The sequence below is a fragment of the Oryctolagus cuniculus genome, chromosome 18, assembly GCF_051225735.1.
Source record: "Oryctolagus cuniculus isolate XC-2025 breed Fujian yellow rabbit chromosome 18, ASM5122573v1, whole genome shotgun sequence".
NCBI classification, from domain to species: Eukaryota; Metazoa; Chordata; class Mammalia; order Lagomorpha; family Leporidae; genus Oryctolagus; species Oryctolagus cuniculus.
In genome coordinates, this window is record NC_142884.1 from 27,898,829 (window position 1) to 27,922,463 (window position 23,635).

General features: G+C 46.8%; 1 protein-coding gene across 8 annotated transcripts in view; it reads left to right on the plus strand.

The window, feature by feature from the left end:
- Positions 1-12,384, plus strand: part of LOC149120899 (uncharacterized) — a 36,673-nt gene extending 24,289 nt beyond the window's left edge. For 5 of the 8 annotated variants that reach the window (XR_016225541.1, XR_016225538.1, XM_089320594.1 and 2 more), the window contains one exon: positions 12,104-12,384. Coding sequence is in view for 3 of the 8 variants with exons in the window: in XM_089320594.1 (XP_089176720.1) it covers positions 12,104-12,109 (6 nt within the window). In the remaining 5 variants the exon portion in view is untranslated. Of the gene's footprint in view, position 1; positions 197-12,103 lie in introns of those variants that run through there. The other 3 variants (XR_016225518.1, XR_016225519.1, XR_016225520.1) reach the window with 1 other exon arrangement.
- The last annotated feature ends 11,251 nt before the right edge of the window (positions 12,385-23,635 follow it).

The following is a 23,635-nucleotide window of genomic DNA, read 5'->3' on the forward strand; positions in this document are numbered from 1 at the left end:
GCTCTCTGCAGTGGCCTGAGAAAGTAGTGGAAGATGACCCAAGTCCTTGGGCCCCTGCACCCATGTGGGAGACCTGGAAGAAGCTCTTGGCTCTGACTTCGGATTGGTGCAGCTCTAGCAGTTGTGGCCAATTGGGGAGTGAACCAGCAGAAGAAAGAACTCTCTTTCTCTCTCTGTCTCTACTTCTCTCTCTGAGTAACTCTGACTTTCAAATAAATAAATAAATAAATCTTAAAAAAAAAAAAACACCTCATGTTCCTCACTTTTGTTTAGAAACAAAATGAAGTGGACTGGGTAGTGTTCTGTTTGTTTGGGGTGGGCTGGACAGAGACACGCAAGTCCCATGTCCGCCTTTACTTTTGCCATTCTTATCATCCATTGCAACATGGTGACAACAAACATGTCTGCCTTGTCCCTGGACAACAGGTGTCTACTTTTCACCTGTTACGGGCCCTGGATTGTGCTCAGTACTGGACATGTGGCGGTAAGAAGAGAGTCCTAGATGTCTTCCCAGAATGGTTCTTGGCTTCCTTGCCGGGATCCAGGGCTGAGGTGCTGAAGGTAGAGTGGTGATTAACGCAAACAAAGCTCTCTCCCTTATGTGTTTGTTCTCAGGTGGAGAGACAACCAGTAGAAGCAGCAGAGGGGTGACAGGTACAATGCAGGAAATGAAAGGAGAGGAGAGCTCAGGGAGTCACGAGAGAAGGCAGCTGGTGATGGCATTGACCTCTGCAAATCCCCTATTTGAACAGAGTCCTAAATAGTGGCTGGGAAAGCCTCCAGGCAGAGGGCAGCCTTGGCTCACTCAAGGTGAGACAGGTGTGGCTGGAACAGACGATGACGGTGGTGACAGTGGGAGCAGAGGGCCTGAAATTCCGATTTTGTTTTGAATGTTATGAGATTGATAGCAAGATCTTTAGTGCTTTGCTGGATTTCATTCATAGGCCAAACAGGCTGAGAAGCTGACACGTATCTTGCAGGCTCCTCTTGCAAAGGGAGTCCAAGCAGGCAATTCTTGGTCCACTTTGTGCTGCTGTAGCAGAGTGCCTGAGGTGGGCAATGTATAATGAGCAGAAATGTGCTTGACTCGTGGCTCTGGAGGCTGGGAGCCCAGGAGCATGGTGCTGGCGTCAGGCTATGTTGACTCCCTAAGGCAATTTAGTACCTTCTTGCTGCAGCATCCCACTGCACAAGCAAGAAAGAGTGAGAGTGAGGGTGCAAGAAGGGGCCCAACTCGCTTTTGTAGCAAACCCATTCTCGTGGTAGTTGACCCGCACCTTTGATAACGGCGTTAGTCCATTCCCGAGAACACAGCCTCACTGACCTGGCCCCTGCTCACGAGACCCTGGATCCCAACATGACTGCTTTGGGGATTCAGTTTTCAACATGTGGACTTTGGGCGACTGACACTCAAACCTTCTCAAGGAGTCTGTTGCAAAACTCCAGGATGAGTGAGGGACTGTGGGCAAACCCAAGCACAGGTGGGGGCCTCTTTTGAGGGAGACGCAGGCTTTCTCCTGTGGTAGTGGGGAAGGGTTTGAGTGAGAGTGTGAATCCTGGCCTGCAGTGGCCCCAAAGGAATCCTGGATCAGGCATTTACAGGTATTTGTGTGTCCGGTATTTTTATCCCATGTGTTTAAGATGTGCAGTGTGATACTTTGATTCACAAGTACGTAGTGAAACAATGGCTGGGGTCAAGCAAGTTTGGGGGTGGCACCTGATGCCTCTTCTCCCAGCAAAGGTTCTGTCAATGGTGCAGCAGCCACCATGGCACTCCCACGCCATCCCTTCGACCTGCAGGCTGTAGCTGCTGTCCTCTTCCCTCTGACCGGCAGCCCTCTGCGTCCTTGACTTTCATCACCGCCATTCCTATGCACCTGACTTTCTGAGATTCCACATAGACCTGAGCTCAGGGAGTCCTTGTCTTTCCTTATCTGGCTTGTCTCATTTTGCATGAGGTCCTCTGGGCTCACCCGTGTGACACGAATGGCAGATCTGAGGCTGGGCTTCCAGGAAGTCCATGGCGCCCGATATTATTTGAGCTTGTCCCTTCGCAGCCAATGCACACACTCAATTTCTTGTTCTGAATGAGATGGCTAAAAAGCATGTCCTGCTCCTGGTTTTGGTTCTCTGAAGCTTACGTGGTTGCTGGGACATCTGGGCTGGCTAGGGAGCCTTGGTGGCTCATTTTTTCTTTTATGGGCCCAGAACAAGGAGTCTGTGCCCAGCTGTTGACATCTGTGTGGCGCTATGGGCATCCCATATGGAACCTGGCATTGGTGAGGCTTGGCTAGAGGTAACACACTCTGGAGCTGGCTTTTTATCTTTTTTTTTTTTTTTTTTGACAGGCAGAGTGGACAGTGAGAGAGAGAGACAGAGAGAAAGGTCTTCCTTTGCCGTTGGTTCACCCTCCAATGGCCGCCGCAGCCGGCGCACTGCGCTGATCCGATGGCAGGAGCCAGGTGCTTCTCCTGGTCTCCCATGGGGTGCAGGGCCCAAGGACCTGGGCCATCCTCTGCTGTACTCCCTGGCCACAGCAGAGAGCTGGCCTGGAAGAGGGGCAACCGGGACAGAATCCGGCGCCCCGACCGGGACTAGAACGCGGTGTGCTGGTGCCGCAAGGAGGAGGATTAGCCTAGTGAGCCGCAGCGCCGGCCCTTCTTTATCTTGAGATTCCTCCCAAGCCTTTCTTGGCCCCGCAGGTCAGAATAGCTCAGGGAAGCAGGAGCAGAAGCAGCTTAGAGAGACCTGTGGTGCTCCTGGGGACCTCATTGCTGCTCCAGACTTGGGGGCAGGCTCTCTGTCCTGTCTGTTTTTGCCAATGAGATGGAGCTGTGGGGCTGGACAGCCACTGGGTTCCACTGCCAATGGGTGAGCTGGTGATGACCCTGTCCCTTGGTCTTCAGCAGATGTAAGCCACTGCGGGGACGCTGACTAGAGGCACCCTGAGTCCACGTTATTACAGCAAACTTAAGAGTAGTAAATAAAAGGAACAAACGAAATAAAAACACAAAATGAAAAAATAATTAAAACAATAACTATTCCATTCATTCTGAGCACATCATCCAAGATTGCATTAGAAAAAACTACAATAAAAACATGCTTTTAATCTGATAGTAAAAAAGCCCAATAAAATAAAAATGAGCTCCATTAATGAAAATAATGGCTCTTACCCCAGCCAGTTAAAATGCTGAGCTTATGTGTTTTGGGGTTTGGGGGAGCTGAGGGCTGGTTTTTTTTTTTCTTTCCCGTAGCTGGTGATAGATTCGCTTTTGTTACATACCCGAGATGGCCCCAGCTAATTAGTATTGCTCAATATGGAAGCTTACCTTTTGTATGCAGCCCAGAGAAATTGTGTAGGAAGACCACCCTTTGCTGGGAAAATGGGCAAAGGGAATGTTTTGTTTTACTTAAGAGGTGGGCTTCAGAAAGCGGCTCAGATGTGTGGTCGTGTGTGTGTGTGTGTGCGCGTGTGTATGTGTGCGCGTGTGTGTATGTGTGTGCGCACATGTTTGTGTGTGTGTGTCTTTCTCCCTTTCTCTCCTAACCCCCCTCTCTCTCCCTTCCTCATTACTTCAATTTGCTTTTGCTGTTTTTGGGAAATGACTCTAATTTTCTTCCAGATGACAGGAGAGCCCCACCTCAGACTCCTTTTGGATGAAATGGAGGTATAAATAGATAAGTCCACGATAATAGGAGACCTCAGCAAGGCCCCTTTCCTTTCATTTGTCGAGAGAAGTCGAGTGCCGGCGTCTGGGACTTCCTCCCCCATTAGCCGGCTGTCTTGGATAGCCTCTGCACAGCGGCCTTCTCCCGGGGCTCTCTGCCCTGTCCCTTCCTCGCATGTATTACACTCTGTGATGTGTAATTACTTGTTTGTTTACTTGCTTAATTCTGAATCCTTTGCATGTGGCTGCAAGAGGAGAAATAACGTTATTTGTTGTCAATGCTTGGACGGCTCAGGACTCCGCTGAGAACCAACCTCGCCAAACCTAGGACAAAAGTCAGCCAAAGAAACTCTGTCCATTTCATCAGCTCCTCTGCTGCCTCTCAGGGCCCGGATGCCACCACTACAAGTACTTATTTGTTCAAATGAATATTAACATTGTAATTTAGTACCCAATTACGCTTCACGAGTCATAACTGGAAATGTGGTATTAAAATCCTTACATGCTTTTTGGCTATCAGCATGTACCTTTGTCAATATCCTGGAATTGCTGGAGACTTCTGTAATGTACAATCTTTGGGCTTGTCTCTCTCTCTCTCTCTCTCTCTCTCTCTCTCTCTCTCTCTCTCTCCGATCCTCCCTTGTCACTTACAGATTTACTTTCCACTGCTGTGTTGAACATTGCAGTCTTGCTTCACTACGATGGGAAATCTGGAGTTCAGCTGCTTCCTAAGGAGATGCGTGCATGCATGGTTTGTAAAATGACTTCATCTTTTCTCTGACATTAGTCCTAGCCACAAAGCGTTAAGAGCTTAGACTTTCAGGATGCCAGCACAGAACCCCCAGCCTGGTGTTTGAAACCCATAAAAAGTGCTCGATGATGTTTTGCTTAAGTGTTGCCTCTTGTCTTGTACCTTATCCTAGGTTAGTGGTTTAACCCTGGCTGCACAGTAGACAATTTGCATTTAAAAATAATATTGGGATTGTGTGAAAGCAATGAAATTTGAGTATTTGCGGATGGGACTTCCTGACAGTTCCAACAGTCAGGAAGACCTGAGATCGCTGCTCTAGGAACAGCCAACCAGGGCATGATTTAAAGAGCCACTGTACCCTGCCTGGCCAGTTTTAGTTTACAGAAGCCATTGGCAGATTATTAAAACCTTAGTTTTTATCTTGAGGTTTGCTGTGAACTGCGTAGCCGGATGTAAGGAGTGTGGTAGAGGAGGGAGTCTTATTTTAGAAGGAGCGCGTTTGAAAAGAGAATTATCTGTCCGACAGGAACTGTGTCTGCAGCAATGCACGGGCTTCCAGGTGTTTCGTGCAGATTCTCCCATAAGGCAAATCTGCCTGTTGGCAGGACCAGGTAGATGTTTTCACAGGATGCAGATGGCTCACAACCAACAACTCTACTAATAAGAGTCATGAACACCATCCACAGCTTCTGTTTTGGAAACATCTATTTGCAACTAAGAGAAACAGAAACATGGCAGCCAGCATGTCAGTAAGTCACCCTCCAAGAAAGTGGGTGTTTTTTTTTTTTGACTACTTGCTTGTATTTAGCGATAAACTTGCATATCAAAGAGGAGCCCTATGCTGGGAGATCATGGGGTAGCATGCACTTAGCATGGGCCTCCTGCAAGCAAACTCCGTGCCTCACCAAGGGTCTTCATCCACATTCTCGGGTCCCATAAGCCCCACACAGACCACTCATCGTGGGTGGGTGAGCACCTACCTGTGAATTCTCAAAGCACTGAATTAACATAGATTGCAACCCTCCATCCCCGACCCCAGTAGCTCTAGCACCATGCCATGTCAGGAAAACCCCATCTAAGTAAATTTGGATTAAAGATTCCCCACGTGTGAACCCTTGTGCAACTGGAGCTGCCGATTCTCCCCAGGGCCATGGCTCAGCAACGTCTATCTGTGAGCTTCCCAAAACTACACTCTGCTGGGCCTGGACTCTGCCAATTCCAGTTCTGTGAGTCCCTCAAGTGATTCACATGACTCTTGGGAAGCCAGGTGAGAGTGTAACACTGGGGAGTTGAGCTTGCCTCCCTGAGCTGGATGGACAGTGGCCTTGGGCACTTTCTGGTCCAGCTGGGCTCCCAGGACTTCAGCATCGAGATGCCTTGCCTTCTTTGGTCGCTTCTCCTTCTTAGAGATGTTGTGATTCTAAGTTCAAATTTGTTGCAGTAGGGCCTGGCTTGTGGCCCGTCCAGGACCTAGGTCACGGTCACAGTAGATCACAGTAGATAATAAGCTGGGTCCACATGAGTGTCAGTGGTGAGCAGGGCATAGATAAGAGACTGCCCTCCCTGTCTTCCCTGTCTTCACCCCTGGAAACGAAGAGAAAGGAAATGAGCAAAAGTACACAGCCGCTGGAGCCCATGCAGGCTGTGGACCTGGTGCTTCAGGAAGGCCATCCCCATGGTGCCGGGCAACCCTTGTGCCCTGGGAAGGGAGATCCGTGGGGTTTTTGCTGAGGGCTCATCCAGTCCTGGACACCCTATCTGCATCTAAAGGGCAGTGGCTTGGCATTTTCGTCTTCAGGTTTGGGGGAAAAACTTCCCATCTTCCAGCTCCTGCATCTACTCCACTGCTCTTCCTGCAGGTGCTGTTTCTCGGTCCACTGTTACGTCCTAGGAAAGCATGCACCCAGAAGGAGGCAGCGTGGTCCACAGGGAAGGGCTTGGCATGGAGGAGAGAACTGGGCTCTGTCTAAACCGTGGCCGTGTCTCATTACTGTTACTCAGCCTCAGCAGCTCTGTGCAGTCAGGAGTCTGTGCTTGTATTGGTTGGAGTTGCTTTGTTGATGTGATGTGGAGGTGCAAACATCTGAAACCAAGTCTGTCTTCCACTTCCTGGGTAAGGGCTCCTCCGACTGTCTGCCCAAGTATTCCTACAAAGGGCAGAGTTGTCCGTCTCAGGTGGTGGCAGAATTTTGGTTGACCTGCAGGAGAGATTTGAGTCTGAAGCCGCAGCTGTTGGGGGCCCTGAATGTCGGAAACGTTGCTTCTCCCCATCTGGATTTGTGATCCCTGATGCTCCACCCGAACGCACAGGGTGATGTGGCCTCCAGTAGAGACAGACAAAGAATGAGAGCAAGACTCTAGGCAGTCAGTGCTTTTATGAAGAAAGCTAGAAGCTCATAAAAGAATTGTTTTAGAAGACACAGGAAAAAAAAATGGAAATGACTTTTTCTTGCCACTCTCAAAGAGGAGAGCATTTCAGTCATTTATTGAAGTGCATGTAGTACTCATTTACAATATATTCATGGAATAGGGGTCTATTGTATATAATATTTTATGGCCTTTTTATTGGAATATGTATAATGGACATATATCTTCCTCTGTCAGTCATTCCTTTTTAAAAAAGATTTATTTATTTGTTATTTGAAAGGCAGAGTTACAGAGAGACAGTGGCAGAGAGAGAGAGAGCAAAAGAGAGAGAGACATCTTTCATTCACCAGTTCACTCCCCAAATGCCTGCAATGGCTGGAACTGGGCCCATCCAAAGCCAGGAGCCAGGAGCTTCTAGCTGGTCTCCCACATGGATGCAGGGCCCAAGCACTTGGGCCATCTTCCACTAGGAACTCAATCTGGATCTCCATGTAGGTTGCAGGGGCCCAGCTGCTTGAGCTATTTCCCGGCTGCCTCCCAAGGGAAGCACCAGCAGGAAGCTGGAATTGGGAGAGAAGCCAGGATTTGAACCAAGATGTTCCAATGTGAGATGTGGGCATCTCAAGTGGCACCTTAGCCAGGGTGCCCTAACCCTTGCCCCAAATGCACCAGAAGTACTTTCATTGTCTTCACTTTATGTACATTGTGTGTATATATCCGCTGTCATGTCATAACTTACATTTATGTAGTTTCCCACATACATAAGCATGTAATGCAATGAGTTTCAGTACATGTCTGCACTTTTAGTTACTCACAGCTCACCGCAGCCTGGGGTCACCCATATCATCACCAGGAGGATGAGGCAAGTACGAGAAGGTATGTCGAGAGACAGAGATCACATTCAAACAACTTTCAGTACTGTAGATTCTTCTAATTGTTCTGTTTATTATTAGTTGTGATCGCCAATCTCTTACTGTACCTAACATAAATTAAACTTTATCATAAGTGTATATATATATATATATATATATGGAGAGAGAGAGAGAGAGAGAGAGAGAGAGACTCCTATTTATTGGTTCACTCCCACAAATACCTGCAATAGTCGGGCTTGGGCTAGGGAAAGCCAGGGACCAGGAACTGAATCTGGCTTTCCTACATGGGTGGCTGTATACTTGAACCATCACCTGCTCATACCCAAGATGCATATTAGCAGGAAATCAGAATCAAAATCAAAGCCAACATTCAGATCCAGGCAGTTCAATGTGGGATGTGAGCATCCGAACTGCATCTTAGCCACTGTGCCGGAAACCCACCCCAGGGCGGGTTTTCCTTTGTTCGATTTCTTCATGGGGCTGAGGAACTTCCCTTCTGTTCCTACTCTGTTTCACAAACAGGTGCTGCATTTTGTCCGATGCTTTGTCTTTGTCCGATGATATTGTCATGCTATTTTTCTACTTTGATCTGCTGATATGATGGATTCCGCTGATGTTAAATGTTGAACCAATCTTCCATATCTGAAATAAATCCAACTTGGTCATGTTTTCTAGTTCTTTTGTTTTACTTTGGTAAAATCATTTACTAATATTTTATTGAAGATTTTTGCATTTAAGTTGATGAAAAATATTGCTGTGTAGAGTCCCTATTTTGTACTGTATCTGTGTGATTTTAGGATCAAAATGCGTTTGAAACTGCTTCCTCCTTTATTGTTTTCCTGGAAGAGATTGTGGAAAATTGTTAATTCGTTTGGCAGAATTTTCCATTGAAACCAATTGTTTCTCTATAAAAAGATTTGTAATGACAAATTCAATTTATTTAATGATTATAGGACTAATTGAGTTATCTCTTTCATCTTGATTGAGTTTGGGTGGTTTGTGGTTTTTGAAGAATCAATTCACTTCTTCTAAGTTGCTGAATTTATGAGTGTAAACTTGCCCGTACTATTCCACCCTGATCCTTTTAATGACTGTGCGATCTGCTGTACAAGGCCATTTCATTCTTGATCTCAACCATTGACGTCTGCTTTCATTTGATCTTGGTGAGTCTTGATGGAAGCTTACCATTAATTTTTTATCGTACCAGATTTTTGGTTTTATTTTTACATTTCTTATGATTTTCCACCTCAAGCATTTCTGCTCTGATCTTTATAATTTACTTCTTTTGCTTCATTTGTGTTTACTTTGCTCTCATTTTTTCTACTTTCTTGAGATAGGGACTTAGGTTAATGGGTCAGTGCTTTCCCTCTTTCCTAATCTAAGTGTTTAATACTGTGATGTGTCTCTTTGCACTGCTTTGAGAATTATACTATACACCCCATATTCTGATGTAGTGAATTTATTTCCATTCAATTTTGTGAATTTTTAATTCTCATTGAGGCTTCCTCTCGATCCATGGAGTATTTAGAAATAGTCTGTTTGATTTCAAAGTGTGAGTGAGGAAGAAACCTGTGGCTCCTTGAAACAGAAAATCCTTGGTTAGCTTCTGAGCAGGTGATGGGGCCTCAGAATCATGTCAATCAGAGGTTTCAAGTACCCTCGAGCATCCAGATGAATTCAGGAATGTCTCTTGGAAAAGTGCAAGGAAGCACTTATTTCCTTTGCTTTATAGTCACCTCCTAGTTAAGAGCACTACTACATCCGCTCATTCCATCATTCATGTGGCCAAACCATTCCTCATCATAATTTCTCAGAGCCGCATACGCTGTCCTCCTGCATGGGGTCTCCCGGAACCCACAGCTCCCTTCACTCTGCACTGTCCTTGTCTTTCCCACTCTGAATCCCGCCCTGTTGATGCAAACTGCTGGGTGGGGGAGCTTCTGAGGCCTGGGCAGTGTAATTTACGGGATTATCCTGGTGCCTGCACCATGGTCTTGGAGCTGCCTGTACAAACACAGATGATCATTAGGAAACGGTATGACTTTATCCATCCTTACTGAAAGTGGTTTCTTTGAGTCCACATGCTGAAATAATGGCACCTGTTTTTCACATCAAGAGATGGTGACAGTAACTAGGTACTGAGAGGGTGGAAGCAGAGGCTGAAGATGTTCAGAAACTCTGAGCTGGTGTTTGCTCTGTCATGCATCCATGTGCCCAGCCACTGTTTTCTCAGTCTTCCTGTTTGTCCTTGGTTGTCCTATCTGCCAAGTTCATTACCTCCTCAGGGTTCTTGTATTTTTCTATTCCTTCTTTCTGGAAAGCACTTTCCCTGCTTTTCCCGTGGCTTTTTCCTTCTGGTCGTCTCTTCAACCAAGTCTTTCATGGTCACTCTCTCTGAAGGAATTCTCACTTAGGTATTACACCATCAGTTTGTTTTGTTTCCTTTCAGATACTTTTCTCAATTTCAAATTATCTTATTTGCTTTTATTATCTTATTAACGTTCATTAATTCTTGCTCAGGTGTAAGCTCCAGGAGGACAGAGATCTGGTCTATCTTGTTTGCTACTGTATTCTCGAAAACTAGACCAACACTCATGTTGTAGATTATGGATCTATGCATATATTATTATCTATTAATTTAAGATTAAGAATTAATAATTATCTGTTAATATATTAGCATCACTTTTCTGACAATATCAGGGAGAGATCAAGGGTGTGGTATGTGCAGCAGTGCCTGCATGCATTTAATTCCATGCATGCAGACTTTGAAAGAATGGGTGAATGTATCACTTTTTAAAAGATTTTTAAAAATGTATTTGAAAGTCAGAGTTATAGAGAGAATGTGTTACTTCTGTGTCTCTTTTTTCATCAGAGGAAGATGGTAGGAATGGCATGGCATGAGACTAATCCATGACTTAGAGAACTGTGTTATCAAAAGGATGAAATGGATTTCTTGAAAAAAAAAAAAGTGCTTAAAAGAGTGTCTCTCAACTGCATGCACTTAGAAACAATAACTAACTATGCAGGGACCATTTTTGGAAGAAACTTAGAGGAACTAAAAAAAATAACAACAAAAGAGAACAGTCCCTGCCCATAGAAGGCACCCAGTAAATGTGATTATTGCCTTAAAAACATGAGTGTAGGGAATCCCCCTGGGAACTCATGAAGAAAAGGACCCATTCTAGGCTGGTGACCTTGAACCAGTCCAGAATCTTCTGTGGCTCTCAGCATCCTCATTCAAAAATAATGATAACAATCATCATCAGGATTTGGACTCAATAAGCCCTAGGGAGCTTCAGTTGTCCAATGTCCATATCCAAGGATGCCGAGGAGGCCTTGTCGCTGCTGTTCAGCCCTGGGCTGGGCGGGTGTGGGAAGGAGGCTCTGCATTATTTACAAAACCCAGCCTCTCCTTCCTTCACAGCCCCTTGGATTCTTGGCAATGGACCGGGGACCCCAAATCGGCCCAAGTTTCAGACAGTGTGGAAGGTGGGCCCGAGCCCTCTGACAGTCCAATCCAGAAGCCTCTGCCAACTCCTGGGGGCCACGCCTTTGGTTGCCAGCCCGCAGGTGTGAGCTTTGTTGTGTGAGTGAGTTGGAGGAGAAGGCGCTCCTGCACACAGGCCCAGGCCTTCAGGACAGCAGTGAGCAAACCCTCGACAATGGCACTCGGTGATGTGTGAGGGCAGGGACACCGTGCACTGTTAGGCATGGCACAGGGTGGGAAGGATGTCAGGGCCAGGAGTGAGCATCTTCATGTGCAGAATCCATCGTCCCTGGGAGCAGGGCTGTCACTCACTCTTGCCTCGCCCAGTACGCAGTAGCGGGAGTCCTGTCAGTCCCCCGGAAGAGGGGAGGGAGGTCTCTGATGACAGCTGGCAGGGCCCTCACTTGAGAGCTCAGAGGCATTTGGGCTCCTCACCCTGTGCAAGGTGCTAGAGCTAACACGGAGAGTGATCCCTTTAGCTGAGGGAGGCTTCTCTCCCTGCATTCTCCCACATTGTCCACTTGCAGGGCGGGAAGACGTGCTGCCTTCTTTGTTGGTTGAAGGTGCAAAGGCAGTTGATTGGAGGGGGAGCAGCCAGGAGGAGGCTGGAGAGAGATGTGTGAGCACCTGCAGGCAGACCCAACCCACAGACTTCTGGCTGCATCTCAGGAGCTTTGACTTTTGCTCCAGATTCTGCCATTTGCACCCACTGACACCCTAGGAACGCATGCAGTCTCACTGGAATGGGAGGGAATGCCAAGCATCGTCTTCCAGTTTTTGTGTCATTTGGAGGTAATTGTTAGTCCCAGCAATATCTTCCAATGTTCATTCCGCTTTACCTCTCCCCTTCACCCTTCACCCCCAGGGGACACACCTAGAGCCGGAGTTTAAAGGAAAACATGAGTAATTATTAGTTTTTTAACCTGGTTTTTACATCTGAGCTTTTGCCTAAAAACAGGTGTAGAAGAGTTCTTGGCGGCTGGCACTATGGCACAGAGGGTTAAAGTCCTGGCTGTTCCTCTTCCGATCCAGCTCTCTGCTATGGCCTGGGAAATCAGTAGAAGATGGCTCAAGTCTTTGGGGCCCTGCACCCATGCGGGAGATCCGGAAGAAGCTCCTGGCTCCTGGCTTCTGGCTTCGGATAGGCTGAGCTCTGGCCATTGCAGCCATCCGGGGAGTGAACCAGCGGATGGAAGAGCTCTCTCTCTGTCTCTACCTCTTTCTGTAACTCTGTCTCTCAAATAAATAAAATAAATCTTTAAAAAAAAGGGACTAGAAGAGTTCTTGCTGGGCTGGCCTTCAATCCTCACTCTTGAGGAAGGGGGTGAATGCTCTCGCCCAGCCGAGGCGGAAGCTGCCGGGAAGGGGTCCCGGCCTCCATCCCCTTCTCGTGGGTGGAGTCCCGGTGACCATGTGACAGAATCTCCAGGAACGTTTGAGGGTCTGGAGATCCCAGAAGGGCTCAGAGGACAGGTAGGGGAGAGGTGGCCCTCTTGTGGGGTCTCGTGATCCTGGTGGGTAAGCAAATCCACAAAGTGCATCAGCATCAAAGACATGGGCTCAGGCTCTACGTGGCGGAAGGAGACTTCTCCACTGCTGTGTGAGTGCATCGGCACAGCCGCAGGGACCACACACAGACATACACTGGCTGGCGCTGACTTTCCTGCAGAAACTGCCCCAGGAGAAGGAGAGAAGAGAAATCTAAAAGGGCTAAAAGTAATTCTGACTTAGAATTGAGGACAAGGGAGTCTGGAGCTGAGTCCTAGACAAGTAACAATTTTCTGTACATAAAGTATCCTGAAAATATCACACCCATTGCATCTCTGAGATGCAGTGACTTCGTAGGTAAATGCATCACTTGCTGAGCTGTTGAGAAACCCAAATGTGCTTATGGAGAAGGTACTTTGTAAACTCGGAAGGACCAGGGAGACCAAGGTGCTTTGGTGATCTTGTTGGAGACCGGTGTGGGGCAGCCAATCCTCACCAAGGCCAGCTGGCAGCTTTCGGAAGATGCTTGGGTGGGAGCTTCCCAAAGCCATGTGAAGATCAGAATCGCCAGGTGAAGATCAGCATCAGAAACATTGAAGCCACCAGCCCAGGGATTCTGATGCATCTGGGTGGGGGTGAGAAGTGTGTTTCTGCTTTGTCTCAGGTGGGCTTGGTGGCCTGGCCCCACGGATGGGCGTGAGGGGGATGCATGGGCGGCCACCACTGAGGGGTCTCCACATGCTCTGAGGTCAGGGCTACCCCCTGTCCAAGAGGAAGGCCAAAGGTGCTTTTATCCCACTGGCCAGTCCTGCTCAGAGATTCCAGAAGAATAATAGTGCCAACGTTGGAGGGATGCAACCGCAGGTGCAGAATGAGAAAAGCTTTCTTTGTGCATCTGTGGAGGAAGCTGGCTTCCCTGGGTAGAGTGAGTCCCTATAACCAAGGCTGGTTGTCAAAGGGAGGTCAGAGCTGGAGTCAGGGCAGCTTGGGGAGGGATTCAAGCAAGGGCTGAGGAAGGGGACACCCACATTTCTGGGGCTCTCTGACCATGGGGTCCATAGTAGGTTGGGGAGGATGTGGGTCTGCTCTATGGTGTTGCATGCAGTCCACCCTCCTTCCCCAGCCCAGAATTAGGTGTGTATGTATTCTAGTGGGTAAATTTGCGACAAGTACTTTCTTTGCTTTTTTGCTTTTGACATTTTTGACACATAGCTTTTGATTTGTCCGAAGTGAAGCCTACCTGATTTTCCCGAGTCCTTGTATTGCGGTGGAAGTGGCCACTTCCCTCTGGTGTCTGGAGAATCTGTACACTGACAACAGAAAGGAAGGGGAGGCAGAGCAGAGGGGTGGGCTCCGAGCCCAGGGGACCTGGTGTCTTCTCTGGTTTAGTTTAGTGTCTGGGTTAGAGCTGTACATTTTCAGGGCAGGTATCGTGCTGCAGAGTGCTAACCTGCTGCCGGAGACACCAGCAGCTCCTATCAGAGGGCTCAGTTTGAGTCTTGATTATACTTCTGTCCTGACTTCCTGCTGGTGCGCCTGGAAGGTAGCAAGTGATGATCCCAGTATCTGGGTCCCTGCCAGCCAGATGGGAGATTCGGATGGAGTTCCATGCTCCTGGCTTCAGCCTGGCCCAGCCTTGACTGCTGAGGAGTTTTGGGAACTGAATCAGCAGATGGAGGATCTCTCTGTCCCTCTCTCTTTCACTCTGCCTTTCAAATAACTAATGAATCTTTAAAAAAAATCTGCAAATTTTCTCTTCATGGTTCCTCATTTTGTTTTTAAATTGGCTTGTTTGCCTTTTTCTAATTAGTTTGTTGGAGGTTTTTTTGTGCAGTATGGAAATTAACCTTATTACAAATATTATTTTCCAGATATATCATTCGTATGTAGAATCATTTTACGGTATATTTTGCCAAATGAATGTTTTAAATTTATATAGGGTCAGATATAATTTCCTGCACTTCTTCAAGTTCTGAGTTTCCGTTTGTATTTGTGAAGTCTCCATTAACCCTTGTTGTGTGAATAGTCTTCTAACTTTCTTTCTTCTCTCCCTTTTTTGACTTACTTGGAAAGCAGTGTGACAGAGAGAGAGACACACACACAGAGATCTTCCATCTCTGGTTGGTTTGCTCCCCAAATGCTAGCGGTGGTCCTGGCTGGATCATGCAGAGCCAGCCGAAGTCAGAGAAGCCTAAGACTCAAATTGGGTCTGCCGCCTGAGTGACAGGGACCCAACTACTTGAGCCTTCACCTGCTGCCTTTGAGCACACACATTAGCAGGAAGCTGGAACAGAAGTGGGGGAGCTGGGATGCAAAGCCAGGCACTCTGATACGGGATATCAGCGACCCTTGCAAACTCTGTAGCACATTGGGCACCTTCTGGATTTTCTTAGCATTTATTTGTTTCATTTAAGCCTTTTATCTAGTTGAATATGGTAATGGAATAACAGCCCACTTTAACATTTATTCCAGGGGGGCTGTCTTCAGACAGCACTGGGTTAAGCCGCCCCTGGTGACACTTGCATCCTATGTCATAGTGTCAGTTTAAATCCTGGCTTCTCTGCTTGCAATCCAGCTCTCTGCTAATGTGCCTGGGAAGGAAGGTGGCCGGATATGGAGTCCCTGTTACCAGTGGGAGACTGGAATGACATATTTGGTCCCTGATGCAACCCTGCCTGTTGCAGCCATTTAGGGAGTGAACCAGTGGATTAAAGACCTTTTTTTCTCTTTCTCCCTCTCTCTCTGTAGGTCTGTCTTTTGCATAAACAAATAAATAAATCTTTTTAAAACTTTTAAAAATGGGGGCCGGTGCCGTGGCTCACTTGGTTAATCCTCCACGTGTGGTGCTGGCATCCCATATGAGTGCCGGGTTCTAGTCTTGGTTGCTCCTCTTCCAGTCCAGCTCTCTGCTGTGGCCCGGGAGGGCAGTGGAGGATGGCCCAAGTACTTGGGCTCCTGTACCCGCGTGGGAGACCAGGAAGAAGCACCTGGCTCCTGGCTTCGGATCCGCACATCGCCAGCTGTGGTGGCCATTTTAGAGGGTGAACCAACAGAAGGAAGACTTCTGTCTCTCTCTCTCATTGCCTGTAACTCTACCTTGTCAAATAAATAAAAATAAATAAACAAAAAATTTTAAAAAATTTAAAAATGTATTTCATATGAATAACCAGTTTTGCCTGCATTTTTATTGAATTGCCCATTTTTATTGTTCAGCTGTATGAAATGCTGTTATTTGTGAATTACTAACTGTACATATACTGGGATCAAACTCTGGATTTTTTAAATTTATTTCCATGGATCCACTTCTCTATTCTTGTATCCTTATGGTGTCAACTTTGTAACAATGACTTTGGACAAGTTGCTGGTCAATTAGAAAGTAAGTTCTCACCTACTTTTTCAAACAGTGTATTTCTGACCAAATTCTAGTCAAGAACCATTTTAACCTGTTGGAATTCTAGTGGGAATTAACTAAAGTTAGAGATTGATTTTAAGAGAATCGATGTATATGATACCATATCCTCTCATCCAAGAGCATAGTACACCTTTCTAGGTATTTGTTTTTGTTTTACTTCTTTTATTATAATTCATTAAAATATTATAATTTGTGTCATATATGCCTTGTGATTTTCCAACTACATTTATTCTTTAGTGTTTTGTAGTTTTGTTGCCATTGTAAATGGGATAGTTTTTACTAAATTCTATTCCAAGTGCTTAACACTAAGTAAAATAGCTATTGATTTTTATATACTTAGTTTCTATATAGTTATCCGACGATAGTCTCCTACCACTACAGTAGTTTCTTTTAACTTAATGAAAAGTCATGAGTTTTTTAGGTATACAACTGGCAAAAAGAGAAGTCTGTGTGTATTTTCCAATGTTTGCAATGATTTTAACATTTTGTCTTGTATTGCCTAGAACTGCATTATCTAATATGGTAGCCATTAGCCACATATGGATATTTGAATGTAAATGAAGTAAAATTAAAATTCAGTCCCCCACTCTCATTAGCCAAGGACACACAATATTTCCAGCATTGTAGAACTTTCTACTGGATGATGCTATCATAGAACATTCAATAAAAATATATAATAATAACAATATTTGTAGTGGAGATGTCTCATTATTTTAATAGAAGTAATTTACTAATTAATTATGTAAAGTAATTCAATAGTAGCTAAAGCAATGCAACAGGTTATGCATGAGGTTCTGTGTTATAAAGCAAAAAGAAATATCGTGGACTCACGTTGGGAGGCTTGAAGAACAGGGATATTCTCATACCATGGTGGGGACAGTGAAGCTCTCCAAGCTTTGGGAAGGCATCTGGCCACAGCTTTATGACATGCTGGAAGGTATCTGCCATCTAACCCTGCAGTGATGCTCCTGAGAAACCACGCTGTCTCAGCCTATTTTTTCCTTAAAGATTTATTTATTTATTTGAAAAAGCAGAGAGAGAGAAGAAAGAATAGGGAGAGAGAGGGTTCACTGGTTCACTCCCTAGATGGCTGCAACAGACAAGGCTGGTCTAAACAATGCCAAGAGTCTGGGACCCCACTGGGTCTCCTACATGGGTGCAGGGGCCCAAGTACCTGGGCCATCTTCTGCTGCTTTCCTATGCACATTAGCAGGGAGTTGGATTGGAAGTGGAGCAGATGGAATGCTGGCATCACAGACAGCGGTTTAATCCTCTATACCACAGTGTAGGTTTTATCCCTGTCTCAGCTCAGTTCCCGTTGCTACAAAGAAGTGCCCAAGACTGTGGGCTCAAGGCACTGGGGGCTGGGAAGCCTAAGAACATGGACCACATGTGCTTGTCTTCAGGTGAGAGCCTTGTGCTGGTGGCAGGGCACAACACATGGGGGAAAGCCTTGCATTATAAAAACCCCTGCTCCAGGTACTCAGTCTGGTCTCATGAGCTTTGCATTAATCCTTCCTAACAATGTAATCAACTTTAAAGGTTCCACTTCCAAGCATTGCTAAAATAACCAAGTTGTAGTGTGAGCTTCAGAAAGGGACAAACCTTTGCAAATGAGAGCATATTCTGTAGACTTCAAAGGACCAGTACATAGGACAAATAAATGATAGTGTTTGCTACAAAATCATTTGCACCGGTCACACACAGCAAGTGGTGCAAATGCTGGCTAATCAGAATAGCTAGAGAAAGTGTGCTATAATAGTATGCAGTCCCAAAAATGAAGGAAATGCAGCTAGATTCAGTGACTTGGGGTTGCTTCTGTGAGTATTGTGGAGAAAGAAAGATAAAATGCCAAAAAGTGTGCAAGAAGTCCCATTTTTGTCAATCAAACAGTAAAAAATCCTCCAAGGAGGATGTGCATGGTGCACAAATGCATGTAGACCCCTACACACAAGTGTGGGGAGAACTACCTGAGCTTGGAGAAACAAGTTGGTTGCAGGGCAGGCAACCCTGCCCTGTAGTATTGTGAGAAGAACGGGCAAGGGAAGATCAAGTATGGCATTAACTCGTTTATAATAATTTCATATAGGAGCCGTTCTTTGGTGCAACACTTAAAATGTGACTTGGGACTCCTGCTTCCCACAGTGGCCCGGCTGTGTTCCTAATCCAGCTTCCAGATAACGCACGTCCTGGGAAGCAGCAGTGATGGTCCAGGTCTTTTTGGCCCCTGCCACCGATGTGGTGGGACCTGAGCTGAGTTCCTAGTTCCTGGCTCCCGCATGGCCCAGGCCCAGGTGTTTCAGGCATTTGGGGAGTGATCCAGTAGATGGCAGATCTCTCTCTCTCTCTCTCTCTCTCTCTGTGAGTGTGTGTGTGTGTGTGTGTGACTGTAAATGTGTGTCTCTCTACAAAGTAAATTTTTAAAAAATACTGAAGAATAGATATTATAGCTCTATAAAGAAAAATCTCTAAATTCAAGTTGATTCCAAGTGTTATGCAATGGTGATTTGAAGGTTGCAGGACTTCAGATGACTCCAACTTTTTCTTTATAAAGTTATGGATTGTGGAATTTTATATAAAGAGCATAAAAGGCAAGTTGAACACCAACACAACCTCACTTAGTGTGGCTCTCTCCTCCAGATGCTTTGCACAATGCCTGGTGCATCACCAGGTGCAGAAAACACCAAGAACAAGGGCTGAACAGGATGGCATTTTCCCGTCGTTTTTTGCAGGTAGTCTATACTTCAATGTTATTTCCTTTACTTCTCACACTTCGAAAAATAACACTCACCACACTACTGAGCCTAGGCATTCTGGATAGAGAAGACTTTTTAAAAGATTTATTCATGTATCTGAGTGATGGGGGGGTGGAGAGAAAGAGAGAGAGGAGGGTGCTCTGATTCACTCCCCCAAATGCCCATCACAGGCCCTCCTGGGCCAGGCTGGAGCCAGGAGCCGAGAACTCCATCTGGGTCTCCCATGTGGGTGGTGAAGCTGGCTCGGAAGTGCGGGTAGCTGGGCCGCCAAGCGAGCACTCACATGGGGGAGACTAGGGGGATGTGCGCATTCTAGCGGGCGGCTCAGCCTGCTGCGGTGCCACCACACCAACACCTGCCCCTATAAAATGTTTTCTTTAAAAAAAAAAAAAAAAAAAACTAAGCCCAGTTATTTCTTTTCTTGCGAGACGAAGGAAGAAACAGGACTCACTCAATGGAGCCCCTCCAGACCTGACTTGTTCGTCTCCAGCTCCAAATCAATCAGGAACAAGGAGCCTGTGGGTCCTGAGGGTCACAGACCCCCTGCTGCCCTGTTAGGACTTCCTCCACCTGCAATAGCCCAGTGGGACCCGTATGGGACCTCCCTGGGGTGGGGGTCCTGGGCCACACCGCCATTTTGAGTGTGTCGTGTGCAAAGAAGGAACCGCACCTGAGCCGAACGCCGAGTGAGGTGCAAACCGAAGGGCTAGGCCTCCCCGCTCCTGGCAGACCCCTGCCCTCCTCCCCTCCTGGAGGCACTCAGCGCACCCCCTGCCCGCCTGCTGCCCCCCGAGGGTGTGTGGGAAGTGAAAGGAGTTTCTGTTCACAGCTTTCTTCCTCTCAACTCGGTCTGGCATGCTCAGTAACTGGTTTCTCCCTCAAGAAATATCCTCGTGGATTTTGTTTGGAACTTCATAAACCCAGTATATTAATTTGGGAAGAGTTAGTCTCTTTGAAGTGTTATGTCTTCTTATCCAGAAATCGTGTTTGCATTTTTCCCTCAAAAAAAAAACTTTGAATTTTCCTTTTAATATTCTTGTGTAAAAATAGATTTCTTTTGTTTAAAATGTACATTTATTTATTTTTGAGATAATATTTTTTAAAAATATTTATTTTATTTATTTGAAAGACAGAGTTACAGAGAGAGGTAGAGACAGAGAGAGGTCTTCCATCCGCTGGTTCACTCCCCAGATGACCACAACAGCCGGAGCTGCGCCAATCCGAAGCCAGGAGCCAGGAGCTTCTTCCAGGTCTCCCACATGGGTGTAGGGGCCCAAGGGCTTGGGGCATCTTCCACTGCTATCCCAGGCCATAGCAGAGAGCTGGATCAGAAGAGGAGCAGCCAGGACTTGAACTGGCGTCCATATGGGATGCCGGTGCTTCAGGCCAAGGCTTTAAACCCACTGTGCCAGAGTGCTGGCCCTGAGATAACATATTTTTAATTTACACAATGGTCAAAAACCTAATACTCTGCTAAATAAAATTCTGATTTCTTGTGTACGTTTTATGCATAGCATGGAAGATTCTGTCTCCTGACAAATGGCCACAGCCTGTAACCACGACCACAATCGAGACAAGAATACGTGCAGTGCTGGAAACAACACCCGTACCACCTACAGTCGACCCCTCCTCACCACTGCTCCTGCTTTTTTTTTTTTTTTTCCTCCAGAATGTCACATAAAGGGACTCACGGGGTGCAGCCCTTTGTACCACTGGACACAAGGCTCGTAAGATTGCTGCATCCCTGCGTGCATCAAGATTTCATTCTGCTGTATTGACTGAGTGGTATTCCATCGGAGGGATAGACCACAGCTTGCCCGTGCACCTGTCTGCCACGTGTACTGTTTCCAGTTTTGGTTGCTACAACTAAAGCTTCCGTAAATACAGTGTGTATGTATTTATGTGGACGTGCACCTCGATTTCGGTGGGACATGTTAGATATAAACTTAATATGCTGGATGACATGTAGTTAACAAAGCGCACTAGATTTAACATGCTGAGCATACTAATACCGTTACAATTACCAATGTTTTATATTAATCCTTGGCATAAGGTTTTGTGATAATTCCAAACTTCTTCATAAAGTCGTTTTAGCTATTCTAGACCCTTTGCTTTACAAGTAACTTTTAGGGCCATCTTGTCAATTCCTATTAATTAAAAATGTGTATTAGACTTTTGAACCTATAGCTTAATTGGAGGACCAACATCCTAAAAGTAATGAGCTCATAAAGTTGGTATGCTCCCTTCTTTGTTGGATCTTTAGATTTTTTCAGTGATGTTTCATAGTTTTGTGCTTGTTGGTCTGCATTTTGTTAAGATCACATTTATGTTTATGCATATACTATGTATTATGCATATTTGATATTAGTACAACAGGAAAGTGGACATAGATGCTTTGGTGCTCTGCATGTGTGCCCGTCAGAACCATGCTTTTGCCATGCCTGGAGGGCTTCACTTTGAGGTTGGTGCAGGCCATTTGGTTCTGTGCCTTTGTCCATAGAACTTCAGAAAACGCTTCAGTCTGGAACAGATACATCTTATTAGGCCTCGATCACAGAGATCTTATCCTGACCAGCCTGGAGAGATGGACTGTGCATCATTCTATTATATTAGGTAGCAAGGGAATCTAGTGCTGTGGCTTCAGGTCAAGCTGGATCCAGGCACCTGTCTCTCCCTGACTCCTGGCTTTGTTCACAAGCAGCCTCTTCGCCCAACCCTGCAAGATGGCCTTCAGCAGCATCACGTTTGGCTTCTACAGCTTGTTTCATTTTAGATGGTGTTTATTTATTTTAATCTGTTGGAAAGGCGGAGTCACACACACACACACACACACACACACACAGGGGTGGGGAGCGACCATCCTCAGGTTCACTCGCCACATCCCTGCAGGCAGGCCAGGATTGAGCCAATGTGATGCCGGAAACCCTGAACTCCTTCCGTGTCTCCCACATGCAGGAGCCCAAGCACTTGACGTCACCTGCTGTCTCCAGGATGCATTAGCAGGAAACTGGTGCAGCTCTGGGCGGCACGTGGGCCTCCCCAGTGACTGCTGCTCCAGCTCTGCTCAGCGCCCTCCCCTGGTTCTATTTTTGATTGACAAGTTGTAAGTGTATACACTTCCGGTATACAATGGGACATTTCAGTCCAAGCGTGCATTGTGTATTTACCCAGGCAGGGTAGCTGGCGTCTTTGTTAAATGCAGCAGAAGCCCTGGAAGTGCGTCTCAGCGGCCTGGCTGGGATCTCACGCTCATCCCTGAACTCCCAACCTGCGACAGAGTCAGCTTCTCCAGAAACACCAGGAGAATCAAGGAGTCTTTACCACGACACAGGCAAATAGGTGCTGAGCAGATGGAAATACCACTGCCCACCACTCCAGCTTAGCACTGCTTCTGCAGTGGCCGCAGACAAGGATGGAACTGGACCTTGGCATTGTCATCACTGGACCTACCACCTGCCTCCTTTACTGTCTGACTTGTAGCTTATCAAGAAGCCTTACAGATATTTGCAACCCCTCTTCACCGCACTTAATTGTTAGCACTCACCAGATAACCTCCCAGACTCTGCTTCTTTGGCCTGTAGAAACACAGACTCTGGTTTTATCCGAGAGAGAGAGAGAGAGAAGAAAGGCAGAGAGGACAGTGCTATTTTGAGTAGGCCTGGGCTGCAACTTGACTGAGGCCCTGCAACACTACTATCACATAGGAACACTGGTACTCCTGTGCTGTGGGTTTTATCACAGTCTCCTTTCCCTCTATGTCTGTGTGTTGAATTCTCATTCAGGGTTCAAAGCCCATTCAAGACCCATCTCCTGCAGGAAGGCTGCCAGGTACAGCCCTCTCCAGGTTGCTGTTAACCATCCCTCTCTAGCATCTTGAGCTGCAGCCCTGGACACACTCTCTCTGGAGTCGGGGTCTGTGTGCTTACCAACCTAGAGGTGGTTCCTTGAAGACCTGAGTCCAGAGGAGCATCGTGAATCCTGCTGTGTGGCCGAGTCCCAGCCAACCTCATAGGTCAAGGGTGTCCCTGGTCCCAGCGAGCCTAGCGCAGTGCTTGGTGCCTTGGTGCTGGGTAAGGGCTCCTCTAGTGTTTGTTGCATAGAAGCCATGAGCCCTTGTTCCTGTCCACATTCTCTACACCTTTCCTGTGTGGGCACAGCTGTGCCACCAAGGGGAGGCAGGGAGCAGAGGCTACTGAGAGACCAGACCAACCATCAGGCACCCATCCGTGGCATGATAATAAGTAGGCGTGGCACAAAAGCCAAAGTGGGCGTGAGCACCCAGCTGTCCGCCAGTGGATGAACAGATGAACAAAACATCCTATATCCATTCAACAGGGCATTGTTCAACCTTAAGAAGGGAAGAAACCCTGGCACATATGGCAACACCAATGAGCCTTGAAGACACGATGCAGTAGGGGGAATAAGCTGGCTGCAACAGGACAAACACTGCGTGATTCCAGGGCTGTGAGGGACGCAGTGTAGCCGATTCCCAGAGGCGCCCAGCTGAAGGCTGGGTCTCAGGGCGCCGACAGAGAGAGGAAGGAAGAGCTAAGGTATGATGGGTGTGGGGTTTGGGATGGTGAGCAAGCTTTAGGGATGGAGGACAGTGATGGCGTGGCCATATGAGTGCACTAGGTGCCACTGAGTCCTCCGACATGCTCAGAGCAGTAGCTGAAATCCAAGTGCTGCAATCAACAGAGATGCGGGTGGCCGTTTGTCTTTGGTGGGGGACAGCAGAGGGGCTGGTGTCGAGTCCTGCTGCTTTGTCTTTTGCTGGTGATGTGTCCTCAGGCAGCCTGGTCACCTCGGTCAGCCTCAGCTTCCTCTCTGTTGC